This window comes from Asterias rubens, chromosome 1 (genome assembly GCF_902459465.1).
Source record: "Asterias rubens chromosome 1, eAstRub1.3, whole genome shotgun sequence".
Classification (NCBI taxonomy): Eukaryota; Metazoa; Echinodermata; class Asteroidea; order Forcipulatida; family Asteriidae; genus Asterias; species Asterias rubens.
Window position 1 is genome coordinate 3282737 of NC_047062.1, and position 13762 is coordinate 3296498.

The following is a 13762-nucleotide window of genomic DNA, read 5'->3' on the forward strand; positions in this document are numbered from 1 at the left end:
CTACGTTTGAGCAGCACTATGAATTTGGACCCAGACTGAAAATGCAAATTATAAGGCAAAGTGAGATAAATGAAAAGTCTGAAATCGGGGGAAAAAACAAGGGCAGCGGTCAGCCTATAGTTACACAGTTTGCGTTGGAATTAGTTGCATGAAGGCATTGTGTAGATAAAAGTTTAAGCTCGGCATTAAACAATAAGTGTATTGTGAAGCCTGAAGGGGTGTGCCACAAAACAAACATTTTCCAGCAACTGTGGCCATATGGCCGTGAGTGTTGTTATAACTATCCCCAATGGAACAAACTTCCACCAGAAGCAAAAATGGCCCCAGATGTCCCAGCATTTATGTTTATGTTGGAAAAAAAGCAAAACTTAGCGATGCATGTGGGACTGCGTCAACAGCCACATCTGAGGCGATTTGTGCAGTAAAGTATCAAGATCAAGAATCTCAACGTTACCGTTTTGTGAACGTACAACCATTCTATTTCATATAATATTAGCAAAATAAAATAATATTTCTCCCATTGAATCACTGAGAATATTAATCAAAGGCAAATCACAGAACTGGTAATTTTAAAGACCTTTATAAATGGTTTAAATCTGAAACAAAATTACTATTTGTAAATTTTAAACTAGTCATTTAGAGAAACAGTTCCCTCTTAATTTTGTGCTCAATCCATATTATTAGCAATCAATGACCCCCCACTCCAACCCAAATCATACTTACTTTGATTTGCTACAATCCAAATAAAAGGAATCCTTGCACAATGTGTGCAAACACTCATTGAAACAATGTTTTGTTATTTTCACTAATTCAGGGACCGTCGTACTTAAATGGATGGTGCCTTTTGAAAATTTAATGATGGGAGTTTACGCTTCCATAACCCATTGATGTAAAAGATCCTCAAAAGAAGAGAAAATGGAGTATATTGGATGAGCAAAATTAGTAACAGAAAAAAGACACTTGTTTAGAGGACATAACGATATTACAAAACAAAAGTATAGAAACATACAAAAGTGTGGAATCATCACTGTGTCGATACAAAAACAAATAAGTAAATATTTTGTTTTATACATATATATATATATATTTTTGTATAAACAACACTATTTTTAAGACACATCTTTAAAAATTGTATTGTAATGTATGTATTGAATTTTGATCAGCAAAGATCTTGTTATAGACTTTAGAGCAGAAATACATTTCTTGATAGCGCAAAGATATTATTTTTAGAACAACAATACCAGCACAGATAAAACTTATTATTATGATGTATTTGGTTCGTCTGGTTTTCCTTTCTTGCTCTTAGCCTACGCTAAGTTACGTTACGGTTCAATAACAAAAGTAAGTTCACTAGTACAGCAGGAGGGTCAATAAAGCAATTTGTTTTAGAATGAACAAATTGGTAAAATTCTTCAAAGGCCTGTTCAACAAAACCATTTATTATACTCTCAATTTCCAAGGGCAACTTCAACAAAAGCTGACAAACTGGTATAACTTTTATTATAATATAAAGACAGAATGTTTTCAATGCACATTTATTCAAATGAAGTATGTTCACACTTAGAATAAAGCAAAATGCAGTGGTGACATATTTTTTCTTCTCACATAAGGCACTAAAAAACACACTATCTTTATAACATTATTTTAATTTAAAAATTTAAAATGTATTGACAAGTTTGGCAAAGTGCTTATTTTTTAAATGTTAGAGGAACAATGTCACAATAAACCTTTCGATATAACAATTCTTAGTTGCAACATCCCAAGGTTGTTACATGCCTGCCCTAAGCATTCAAAGATGTACACAAAACACCAATAATACATGTAGTAAGAGCTACAACCTCATCGAATGACCTTATAGCACTGAACCTCTGGCATGAAAGGTATTAGCCAGTGTTTGGTTAAAGTGTGTCAAAATTTGCTGGAAACTTAAATAAACTTTATGTCAAAATTGTTCACTTTCAATACATTTACATGTAAGTGACAGATAATACGAGGTGTCCAAATGAAAAAAGTTTTTCCAAAAGACACCTGGGCACTCCTCTGGTCACCACTATGCTTGCATCTTTGTCAGAGTACAATACAAAAACTAATTTTGGCATACAGCTGAAACTGTGTTGCACAGACGAGATGACATCTTGTTCTTCGTACCAGGCATAATTTAACCAGTTTTATTCCATTCATCCAACAGCACAATTAGCAGCAATAACAGGATGAATGGTAAACTAGAACAAATGTTCAGTTTTAGAAGTGTGAAGAAAACCCTCACAATCAGGTAGGGACTGAAAATCCAATCCGCAAGCAAGGCTCAGAGGCCGGATTCGAAATCACGGTCCACAGAGGTGAAAGGCAGGGAAAGAAACCACTGGGCCAACCTGATGCACAAATTGTTCAACTCAGAGCAAGTTCAAGCGAGGCACTATAGCCTACCATTAGGTGATTTTGCCCCGTACCCATGATGTATTGAAGGCATAGGTAATTATGGTTTAATAACTAGTGGTTGACAAATGGTCGCCACTCCAACTTGCCCAATGTACTTTATCATGCAAATCCTCCTAAGTTCAAAGTTCATCTTAAGCCTCTCACTCCATCAGCCTCCACGACGTAATAACAGGTGTCCCTCGGTAGATGCGGTGCAAATACCACTTCTAAGGACCTCACTGGTACCTCAGTCACACTACGGAGTCCCTCAGGATCTCCTATGTCTCTCGCCGTCTCGATCCTGTTCTCAGGATGTTGGCTGGTATCCAGCGTGAGTTGGTAATCCGTCCGTCCGAGCATGAGGCGGGTCTGGACGAGGTTTGACCATGTGAGCCCCAAGGCAGGGATGAGTTGGCGCTGGTTGGACTTGTTGTCGTTGGCGCTTGATGGCGTCATGTTGGCAGTGACCTACAGGGATATCAGAAAGTGGGCCTTGTGATTGACAAAATTTACAAATGACAAATTGACAAATTGCTCCTTGGTGTTTATGTCCTTACCGAGTTATCAAGTAAAAGTAGAAGTACAAATGTCTTCAAATGTTTTCATTGCTGCACCTGTAGGGTTGAAAGGGCTTGAGTTTTACACTGAATCCACTGGCTCCAAGCCAGTGGATGACAGGTCCAGTGGTCTTGTTCCTTTCTTTTCAATTCAATATCTTTGTCAAAAAAAAAAAAAAATGTTCAAATGTTGAGTTTGAGTCTCACAAAATATCTTTCAAACCTGCCGAGTATCACCCATAATACAGAAGAGATACATCTTCTTAGTGTTGCTCAAATGAAACAGTTTTAACTGTTTTAACATTTTTATCTTCTTAAAAGAAGATAAAAATGTGTTCTCATTTTGATTCTCATTTTGGGTGTGATCCCAAACGGCAGTTAACGGTTGTATGGCTTCTGACTGGCACCCCCGAACAAAGATATTGACAAAATAGGAACACCGCCAATATAGGGCTAGATAGCTCAGTTGGTAGAGCGCCAGCACGTTAATCCAGAGGTTGTTGGTTCGAATCCCACTCTAGTCAATTCTTTGTTCAACCCCAAAAATCATTTTGATTCTGTCTCTTTTCATTTTGATTCTAGTCTCTTCTCATTTTGATTCTGTCCCTTTTCATTTTGATTCTAGTCTCTTCTCATTTTGATTCTGTCTCTTTTCATTTTGATTATAGTCTCTTCTCATTTTGATTCTAGTCTCTTTTCATTTTGATTCTAGTCTCTTCTCATTTTGATTCTAGTCTCTTCTCATTTTCATTCTGTCTCTTTTCATTTTGATTCTAGTCTCTTTTCATTTTGATTCTGTCTCTTTTCATTTTGATTCTGTCTCTTTTCATTTTGATTCTAGTCTCTTCTCATTTTGATTCTGTCTCTTCTCATTTGATTCTAGTCTCTTCTCATTTTGATTCTAGTCTCTTTTCATTTTGATTCTAGTCTCTTCTCATTTTGATTCTAGTCTCTTCTCATTTTGATTCTAGTCTCTTCTCAGTTTGATTCGAGTCTCTTCTCATTTTGATTCTAGTCTCTTCTCATTTTGATTCTAGTCTCTTCTCATTTTGATTTTAGTCTCTTTTCATTTGATTCTAGTCTCTTCTCATTTTGATTCTAGTCTCTTCTCATTTTGATTCTAGTCTCTTTTCATTTTGATTCTAGTCTCTTCTCATTTTGATTCTAGTCTCTTCTCATTTTGATTCTAGTCTCTTCTCATTTTGATTCTAGTCTCTTCTCATTTTGATTCTAGTCTCTTCTCATTTTGATTCTAGTCTCTTTTCATTTTGATTCTAGTCTCTTCTCATTTTGATTCTAGTCTCTTCTCATTTTGATTCTAGTCTCTTCTCATTTTGATTCTAGTCTCTTCTCATTTTGATTCTTAGTCTCTTCTCATTTGATTCTAGTCTCTTCTCATTTTGATTCTAGTCTCTTCTCATTTGATTCTAGTCTCTTCTCATTTTGATTCTAGTCTCTTCTCATTTTGATTCTAGTCTCTTCTCATTTTGATTCTAGTCTCTTCTCATTTTGATTCTAGTCTCTTCTCATTTTGATTCTAGTCTCTTCTCATTTTGATTCTAGTCTCTTCTCATTTTGATTCTAGTCTCTTCTCATTTTGATTCTAGTCTCTTCTCATTTTGATTCTAGTCGCTTCTCATTTTGATTCTAGTCTCTTCTCATTTTGATTCTAGTCTCTTCTCATTTTGATTCTAGTCTCTTCTCATTTTGATTCTAGTCTCTTCTCATTTTGATTCTAGTCTCTTCTCATTTTGATTCTAGTCTCTTTTCATTTTGATTCTAGTCTCTTCTCTTTTGATTCTAGTCTCTTCTCATTTTGATTCTAGTCTCTTCTCATTTTGACTCTAGTCTTTCATTTTGATTCTAGTCTTTCTAATTTTGATTAGTCTTTCTCATTTTGATTCTAGTCTCTTCTCATTTTGATTCTAGTCTCTTCTCATTTTGATTCTAGTCTCTTCTCATTTTGATTCTAGTTCTCTCATTTTGATTCTAGTCTCTTCTCATTTTGATTCTAGTCTCTTTCATTTTGATTCTTCTTCTCATTTTGATTCTAGTCTCTTCTCATTTTGATTCTAGTCTCTTTCATTTTGATTCTAGTCTTCTCATTTTGATTCTAGTCTCTTTCATTTGATTCTAGTCTCTTCTCATTTTGATTCTAGTCTCTTCTCATTTTGATTCTCTTCTCATTTTGATTCTAGTCTCTTCTCATTTTGATTCTCTCTCTTCATTTGATTCTAGTCTCTTTCATTTTGATCTAGTCTCTTTCATTTTGATTCTAGTCTCTTCTCATTTTGATTCTGTCTCTTTTCATTTTGATTCTAGTCTCTTCTCATTTTGATTCTGTCTCTTCTCATTTTGATTCTGTCTCTTCTCATTTTGATTCTGTCTCTTTTCATTTTGATTCTAGTCTCTTCTCATTTTGATTCTGTCTCTTTTCATTTTGATTCTAGTCTCTTCTCATTTTGATTCTGTCTCTTTTCATTTTGATTCTAGTCTCTTCTCATTTTGATTCTGTCTCTTCTCATTTTGATTCTAGTCTCTTCTCATTTTGATTCTGTCTCTTCTCATTTTGATTCTAGTCTCTTCTCATTTTGATTCTGTCTCTTTTTATTTTGATTCTAGTCTCTTCTCATTTTGATTCTGTCTCTTCTCATTTGATTCTAGTCTCTTTTCATTTTGATTCTAGTCTCTTCTCATTTTGATTCTAGTCTCTTCTCATTTTGATTCTGTCTCTTCTCATTTTGATTCTAGTCTCTTCTCATTTTGATTCTAGTCTCTTTTCATTTTGATTCTAGTCTCTTTTCATTTTGATTCTAGTCTCTTCTCATTTTGATTCTAGTCTCTTCTCATTTTGATTCTAGTCTCTTCTCATTTTGATTCTAGTCTCTTCTCATTTTGATTCTGTCTCTTCTCATTTTGATTCTAGTCTCTTCTCATTTTGATTCTAGTCTCTTCTCATTTTGATTCTGTCTCTTCTCATTTTAATTCTAGTCTCTTCTCATTTTGATTCTAGTCTCTTCTCATTTTGATTCTAGTCTCTTCTCATTTTGATTCTAGTCTCTTCTCATTGTGATTCTAGTCTCTTCTCATTTTAATTCTAGTCTCTTCTCATTTTGATTCTAGTCTCTTCTCATTTTGATTCTAGTCTCTTCTCATTTTGATTCTAGTCTCTTCTCATTTTGATTCTAGTCTCTTCTCATTTTGATTCTAGTCTCTTCTCATTTTGATTCTAGTCGCTTCTCATTTTGATTCTAGTCTCTTCTCATTTTGATTCTAGCCTCTTCTCATTTTGATTCTAGTCTCTTCTCATTTTGATTCTAGTCTCTTCTCATTTTGATTCTAGTCTCTTCTCATTTTGATTCTAGTCTCTTCTCATTTTGATTCTAGTCTCTTCTCATTTTGATTCTAGTCTCTTCTCATTTTGATTCTAGTCATTTCTCATTTTGATTCTAGCCTCTTCTCATTTTGATTCTAGTCTCTTCTCATTTTGATTCTGTCTCTTTTCATTTTGATTCTAGTCTCTTCTCATTTTGATTCTGTCTCTTTTCATTTTGATTCTAGTCTCTTCTCATTTTGATTCTAGTCTCTTCTCATTTTGATTCTAGTCTCTTCTCATTTTGATTCTGTCTCTTCTCATTTTGATTCTAGTCTCTTCTCATTTTGATTCTGTCTCTTTTTATTTTGATTCTAGTCTCTTCTCATTTTGATTCTGTCTCTTCTCATTTTGATTCTAGTCTCTTTTCATTTTGATTCTAGTCTCTTCTCATTTTGATTCTAGTCTCTTCTCATTTTGATTCTGTCTCTTCTCATTTTGATTCTAGTCTCTTCTCATTTTGATTCTAGTCTCTTTTCATTTTGATTCTAGTCTCTTCTCATTTTGATTCTAGTCTCTTCTCATTTTGATTCTAGTCTCTTCTCATTTTGATTCTAGTCTCTTCTCATTTTGATTCTAGTCTCTTCTCATTTTGATTCTGTCTCTTCTCATTTTGATTCTAGTCTCTTCTCATTTTGATTCTAGTCTCTTCTCATTTTGATTCTGTCTCTTCTCATTTTAATTCTAGTCTCTTCTCATTTTGATTCTAGTCTCTTCTCATTTTGATTCTAGTCTCTTCTCATTTTGATTCTAGTCTCTTCTCATTGTGATTCTAGTCTCTTCTCATTTTGATTCTAGCCTCTTCTCATTTTGATTCTAGTCTCTTCTCATTTTGATTCTGGTCTCTTCTCATTTTGATTCTAGTCTCTTCTCATTTTGATTCTGGTCTCTTCTCATTTTGATTCTAGTCTCTTCTCATTTTGATTCTAGTCTCTTCTCATTTTGATTCTAGCCTCTTCTCATTTTGATTCTAGTCTCTTCTCATTTTGATTCTAGTCTCTTCTCATTTTGATTCTAGTCTCTTCTCATTTTGATTCTGGTCTCTTCTCATTTTGATTCTAGTCTCTTCTCATTTTGATTCTAGTCTCTTCTCATTTTGATTCTAGTCTCTTCTCATTTTGATTCTAGTCTCTTCTCATTTTGATTCTAGTCTCTTCTCATTTTGATTCTAGTCTCTTCTCATTTTGATTCTAGTCTCTTCTCATTTTGATTCTAGTCTCTTCTCATTTTGATTCTAGTCTCTTCTCATTTTGATTCTAGTCTCTTCTCATTTTGATTCTAGTCTCTTCTCATTTTGATTCTAGTCTCTTCTCATTTTGATTCTAGTCTCTTCTCATTTTGATTCTAGTCTCTTCTCATTTTGATTCTAGTCTCTTCTCATTTTGATTCTAGTCGCTTCTCATTTTGATTCTAGCCTCTTCTCATTTTGATTCTAGTCTCTTCTCATTTTGATTCTAGTCTCTTCTCATTTTGATTCTAGTCTCTTCTCATTTTGATTCTAGTCTCTTCTCATTTTGATTCTAGTCTCTTCTCATTTTGATTCTAGTCTCTTCTCATTTTGATTCTAGTCTCTTCTCATTTTGATTCTAGTCTCTTCTCATTTTGATTCTAGTCTCTTCTCATTTTGATTCTAGTCTCTTCTCATTTTGATTCTAGTCTCTTCTCATTTTGATTCTAGTCTCTTCTCATTTTGATTCTAGTCTCTTCTCATTTTGATTCTAGTCTCTTTTCATTTTGATTCTGGTCTTGTAAATAAAATCCCTGTCCAGTAAAGATTCTGATTTTAAAGTCCTGCCGACTTGTGGATTTTCCCCTCAAATTTTAGCCCCGATTGATCCGTACCTGATTGACACAAACCACTGGGATACCGTAGACCCTGCCTAGATGATGAAGCTTAGCACCCAGGGTCTGTAGGTGTTTGGCTCTCTTCACAGCCTCCCCAGAGCTGAACTCGCAGCGGAAGAGGGCAGCTAGGGAGTCCAGAATGATCAGCTTGACCTGGCTCTGTTGCAGCAGCAGAGGGATGCGATACTTGATGCAGTGGCTCAACTGATCCTGTAGGCCAAAAGAAATCAACTCGATTAAATAATTTTGGTTTCACCCTTACACCAATGTGTGTAAGAACTTTATAATCGGAACTTTCCGAGTGCTATGAACAAAATCACTAGGATATTACTCCGGTCGGATTCAAACCCATTACCTTTGCAATTACCTAGAGCAGTGTCAGCTGTGAAAAGAGAGAAACTGTGGATAAGGCACATTCAGACCATTCAACCCCACAGTCCAAGAACAACCAAGAAGCAAATGACTTACAACTTTTTGTCTTGGCCTTTCTCCTTTTCCCACAGACATCCCCTCATTCACTAATTAATAACTTGTTCTCCCTCTTTCCACCTTTGATTTTGTCTTTTGTGTTTGCAACCTCTCGTGGTAAAACCAGCCCCTTCCCCTTACCACCCTTTTGTCTCTTTCCTTATTTCTATCCCTTGATTTGTCTGTGTGCTTTCTGTCTCTCTCTATCTCTTTAATTTCAAGCCTATAGTATTAGACTTCAAGAAAGACTCTGCTAGGGTCAATGATCATTAAATATCTATTGCCTTTCTTTTAACTTCTTTCTACTTGACTGAGGAACACACCAGTATACTCGTTGTGTTATCATTTAGCCTTTGAGAAAGACTAGGATTGAAATGTAAGGCTATTATTTTTGGTAAATATCATACATAAGTATCGTGAGTGACCTGCCAGTACTCACCCTTTCTGATACATGCTCGATGAAGATGTTGTCTCCTAATCTAAGATGTTTAGATTCAGTTGCATCAAGTCTTCCCTGGAATGTCTGAATGAGCTGATGAAGCCTCTTACTCGGGAAGACGTCCTCTGTGCAAACGTAGACTGCTCCTGTAAGGAAATTTTAAAAAGTTAGAATATGTGAACCCTCAAAATACAAGCATGACATTGTTCCTAGGGGAAAAAAAGTAGGAAAGTTTGATTGAGTACAAGGGCTGACTTACATCTAGAAATGGTCTAGGCTTTAGCAGACATTTCAGTTTATTAAATCACATTGTTTTCCCAGGTTTTTCTAAGGGCAAAACAAGTCGAAATTCAGACTAAGTTAGGAAGAATATTATAAGTGAAAAAAAAAGGAAATCTATAGGTGTTTTTCTTATAAAACAAAATGATTTTGTGTTGACAAAGAAAAGTTGACTAGAGCAGATTAACGTGCCGGCTCTCTCTCAACTAAGCTATCTAGCCCTAGTGTTGGTGGTCTCCCTATTTTATCAAATCTTTGTTCGAGGGTACCAGTCAGAACTAATACAATCTGTAACTGCCGTTTAGCCAGGGATCACACCAGAGGTTTAAGATACAACCCGGGATGCCCCAAAAATTGAATAACGCTTCTCAGATTGTGTATTCCTTTCTTAGAAATTATCATTCAGCGTTGATATATTTGCTCCAGATTTTCAACCAATTTTCAAAAACGCCACCACCTTTTGAAATTAAATTTTCACATCTTCAGTTATATAGGATTAAAACAATCCAAACAGTTCCAAAAACCAAAGCCACATTTTGCCTTAAATACTGTTCATGGTTTTCACTTACCTCCACCCAGTCCTCCATTCTCAACAGAGCGCTGTACACTCAGGCAAAGCTGCATGCAAAGTTGTGTCTTGCCAGCTGCGCTCTCGCCGGCAATCTCAGTGATGCCTCTCGTTAGGATGCCTCCATTAAGGAACTCATCCAGCACGCCACAGCCGGTGCTCACCGTGGCTACCTGCAGTGACTTGTCACATGTTCCTTGGTAAACTTCAAGGGCTGTAACACAAGTAAAAAAACACACAAATGCAATATCTTATGGTTTGATAGTAATAATAACAGGCCTTGAACTTCGCTCTTGAACAGGCAGAGCAATTTTCCTCTTGTAAGGGGCACTTTCATGAGGAGCAATGTAAGTTTGTAATTGAACCTTGCAGAGGTTATTTAGCCTTTGCATTTTTACTATTGGTCCTTTTGGCTGGTAACAAAATAAGATGACTGCAGGATTTCTATTCAGCTGTAGGGTTACTGGCTCAATGCTAAAATGTATGGTCTTTTGCCAGTGGTACAGTGGGTACTTCAAGCCCTGGTGTTACTGGCCCTTAGTAGAGATGATCGTAACCCTCCTCTACGCCCGTCGGGAGGATGGGGGGGGGTTACTGGCCCTTAGTTGAGATGATCGTAACCCTCCATCTACGCCCGTCAGGAGGATGGGGTTACTGGTCCTTAGTTGAGATGATCGTAACCCTCCATCTACGCCCGTCGGGAGGATGGGGGGGGGGGGGGGGGGGGGTTACTGGCCCTTAGTTGAGATGATCGTAACCCTCCATCTACGCCCGTCGGGAGGATGGGGGGGGGGGGTTTGGTTACGATCATTGCAACTAACTGGCCCTGTGCTGAAGTTTCTGGACTCTGGGCAGTGGGTAAGTGGGTAAGTACCCACTCAAGCCCTGAGGTTACTGGCTCTTAGTTGAGATGATCGTAACCCTCTATCTACGAGCATCGGGAGGATTGGGGGGGGGGTTACGATCATTGCAACTAACTGGCCCTGTGCTGAGGTTTCTGGACTCTGGGCAGTGGGTAAGTGGGTAAGTACCCACTCAAGCCCTGAGGTTACTGGCTCTTAGTTGAGATGATCGTAACCCTCCATCTACGAGCATCGGGAGGATTGGAGGGGGGTTACGATCATTGCAACTAACTGGCCCTGTGCTGAGGTTTCTGGCTAGTGGCCAGTGGTCCAGTGGGTACTTTGAGACCTGACTACTCCTCACAACAAACGTCCCCACAGTTCTTTTAAACCAGTTTCACTACAAAAAGGATTATACCTGTTGCAGAAGGATTCTTGTAGACTGCTCTTGAGACAGTCTGAAGCAATGTCTGGATGTCATGAGCTGATAGTTTGGTGCGACGCCCAATATCGGCAGGTGACAGGTTAAGCACTGCAGCAAAGGATGCAAGCTTGGCTAAGAAAATTAAAGACATTTAGAGTAATCAGTCATATGATTTATAACTCTTGATATGTAGTGTCCCAGATGGATAGGTTAGCCCTGAGATACCATGGAATATTGTTTAGTGTCTTGGTAAAAGTAAATGACAGTTTAGTTGCGATGATGGTAACCCTCCATTTACGGTCTGCGACCATCGGGAGGATCATGGAGGAAGGAAACAATTGGGAAGATGGACAGTTACAATCGTCGCAACGAATGACAATTTCGACCCATTTTGTTGCTATTATGTCAGGACATCTTTGTAAATAGATTTAATTTCAACATAAAATTGTGCCACAAGCATGTCAAGCTATACAATACAACCTCTAACCAATCACATAAACTTTTAAAAATTGCCTTGCGACTAGCTTTTTACTATGGCACATAAAAAGTCATAATAATAAAATTTATAAGTTTTACTCTACGTCTACAGACCATGACAGATATGAACTTTAACTAATAGAATTTCTAAACTGGACAAATAAAAGTGTGTATACAAAAACTGACTATATAATATATTGAAAATCATAAGTCTGAATTTGTGTCAATCAGCAATAAAAAATACAACATATAAACAAAAAATAGGCTCACATGGTGTATACCATAAAATAACAAGCCTGTGAAAATTTTGGCTCAATTGGTCATCGAAGTTGCGAGAAAATGATGAAAGAAAAAACGCCCTTGTTGGACGAATTTGTGTGCTTTCAGATAAGAATAAAAGACTTGTAGCTAAAAGTCTTTCATTATTTTAGTGAGAAATAACCCCTTTCTCAAAAACTATGAGAATTCAGAGGGAACCGTTCCCACAATGTTTTATACTACCAACAGCTCTCAAATGCTCGTTACCAAGTCAGTTTTTATGTTAGTATTTGTTTTGAGTAATTACCAAAGGTGTACCTTCCCGTTAATCATTTGGTTGGTTGGCATTTCTTTAAAGCCATTTCTTTAAACAGTGTTGTCCAAAGGCCCACACTTCATGTATCACAACTTATATATAAAATAACAAACCTGTGAAAATTTAGGCTCAATCTACTCCTAGAACTATTTCGGTTTCGTCCGGCTATCGTTGTTACGGGAGACGATAGCCGGACAAAACCGAAAACGTTCTAGGAGTAAGGCTCAATAGGTCATCGGAGTCAGAAGAAAAGAACGGGAACACCCACCCTTGTTTCCGCACGTTTCGCCGTGTCATGACATGTGTTTAAAATAAATCCGTAATTCTCGACAATGAGAATTGATAATTGTTTTAATGTTTTCTCAAAAAGTAAAGCATTTCATGGAACAATATTTCAAGAGAAGTCTTTCACCATGACCTTCTGTAAACCCTGTAACAAGTTATTTGTAAATCTGTGAACTTTTATTTTTTTTCTGTTCCGAAAGTGTATAATGGCTTTAATATCGGTTATACTTTTTATATGGACGACAGCCAAGCAAGAAGCAAACTATGGCACCTTAGAGGGATCTGTTTCTCACAATGTTTTATACCATCAACCTCTCCCCATTACTCGTCACCAAGAAAGGTTCTATGTTAATAATTATTTTGAGTAATGACAAATACTAATAGTGTCCACTGGCCACTGCCTTTATTAATTAAAGGAACACGTTGCCTTGGATCGGACAAGTTGGTCTTTGAAAAGCATTTGAAATCGTTTGTTATGGAATGCATATGGTTAGAAAGAGTTTTAAAAGTAGAATATAATGTTCCACACAAGTATCACTCAAAATTGCACGGTTTTCATTTTACATCGCGAACTAACACGGTCAAAGTTTTGACTCCCAAAGTTTTGACTCCCATAAATGGCCGACCGTGTTTGTCGACGAGATAAAACGAAAACCACGCAATTTCGAGGCATATTTGTGTAGATCATTGTATTCTACTTTTACATCTTTCTAACCATATCGATTTTATAACAAACGGTTACAGGGCGCTTTAAAAGACCAACTCGACCGATCCAAGGCAACGTATTCTTTAGTATCTGTATCTGTATCTGTTAGCGGACCCTGTTAGCTACTGTGCAAACTCCAATAGACTGGATATCTCGCACAGGGCGCAGTCACGGTGCAAAGCAGCTTAGTAATCTGAAAGGGCCCCCCGTGTGATTTGAAGAAGATTGCTATTTTGGGTTCTAGACTTTAAGATTTCTATAGTTGGTGACTCCCTGATGTTAGATGGTAGTAAGACACACAGTATGGATTTTTTTTATTTTATAATAACAACCACAGCAATAACAAACCTCTCCTAACAGCTGATATTATTTTAGGATTTAACTCCAGGTCGTCCATTCTCGTTCTACATTGCTTCCCATGAAGTTGCCCACATTTTCAATCAATTCATGCACCGTGTGTCAAACGTCAAACCCTGTGTCCAAAACACTGTTGATTTTTACGTACAT

The 13762-nt window shown here is 36.8% G+C and overlaps 1 protein-coding gene across 1 annotated transcript; it reads right to left on the reverse strand.

Moving 5' to 3' along the window:
* Nucleotides 1-305: 305 nt before the first annotated feature.
* Nucleotides 306-13761, reverse strand: LOC117295118 (DNA repair protein XRCC3-like). Its single transcript, XM_033777687.1, has 6 exons — nt 13604-13761; nt 11208-11345; nt 9949-10161; nt 9101-9246; nt 8191-8403; nt 306-2886 (listed from the first exon to the last, which is right to left on the reverse strand). The coding sequence occupies exons 1-6, from the start codon at nt 13650-13652 to the stop codon at nt 2566-2568; spliced, it is 1080 nt and encodes a 359-aa protein (XP_033633578.1). The 5' UTR covers nt 13653-13761; the 3' UTR covers nt 306-2565.
* Nucleotide 13762: the final 1 nt, after the last annotated feature.

Excerpts from the sequence above, each read along its gene's own strand:
- LOC117295118 (XM_033777687.1), bottom strand. The coding sequence starts at position 13,652 with ATGGACGACCTGGAGTTAAATCCTAAAATAATATCAGCTGTTAGGAGA. Across the intron at positions 9,247-9,948 it reads GAATGGAGGACTGGGTGGAG|GAGCAGTCTACGTTTGCACA; the intron begins GTAAGTGAAAAC and ends ATTTCCTTACAG. Across the intron at positions 2,887-8,190 it reads CAGTGGTTTGTGTCAATCAG|GTCACTGCCAACATGACGCC; the intron begins GTACGGATCAAT and ends ATATCCCTGTAG.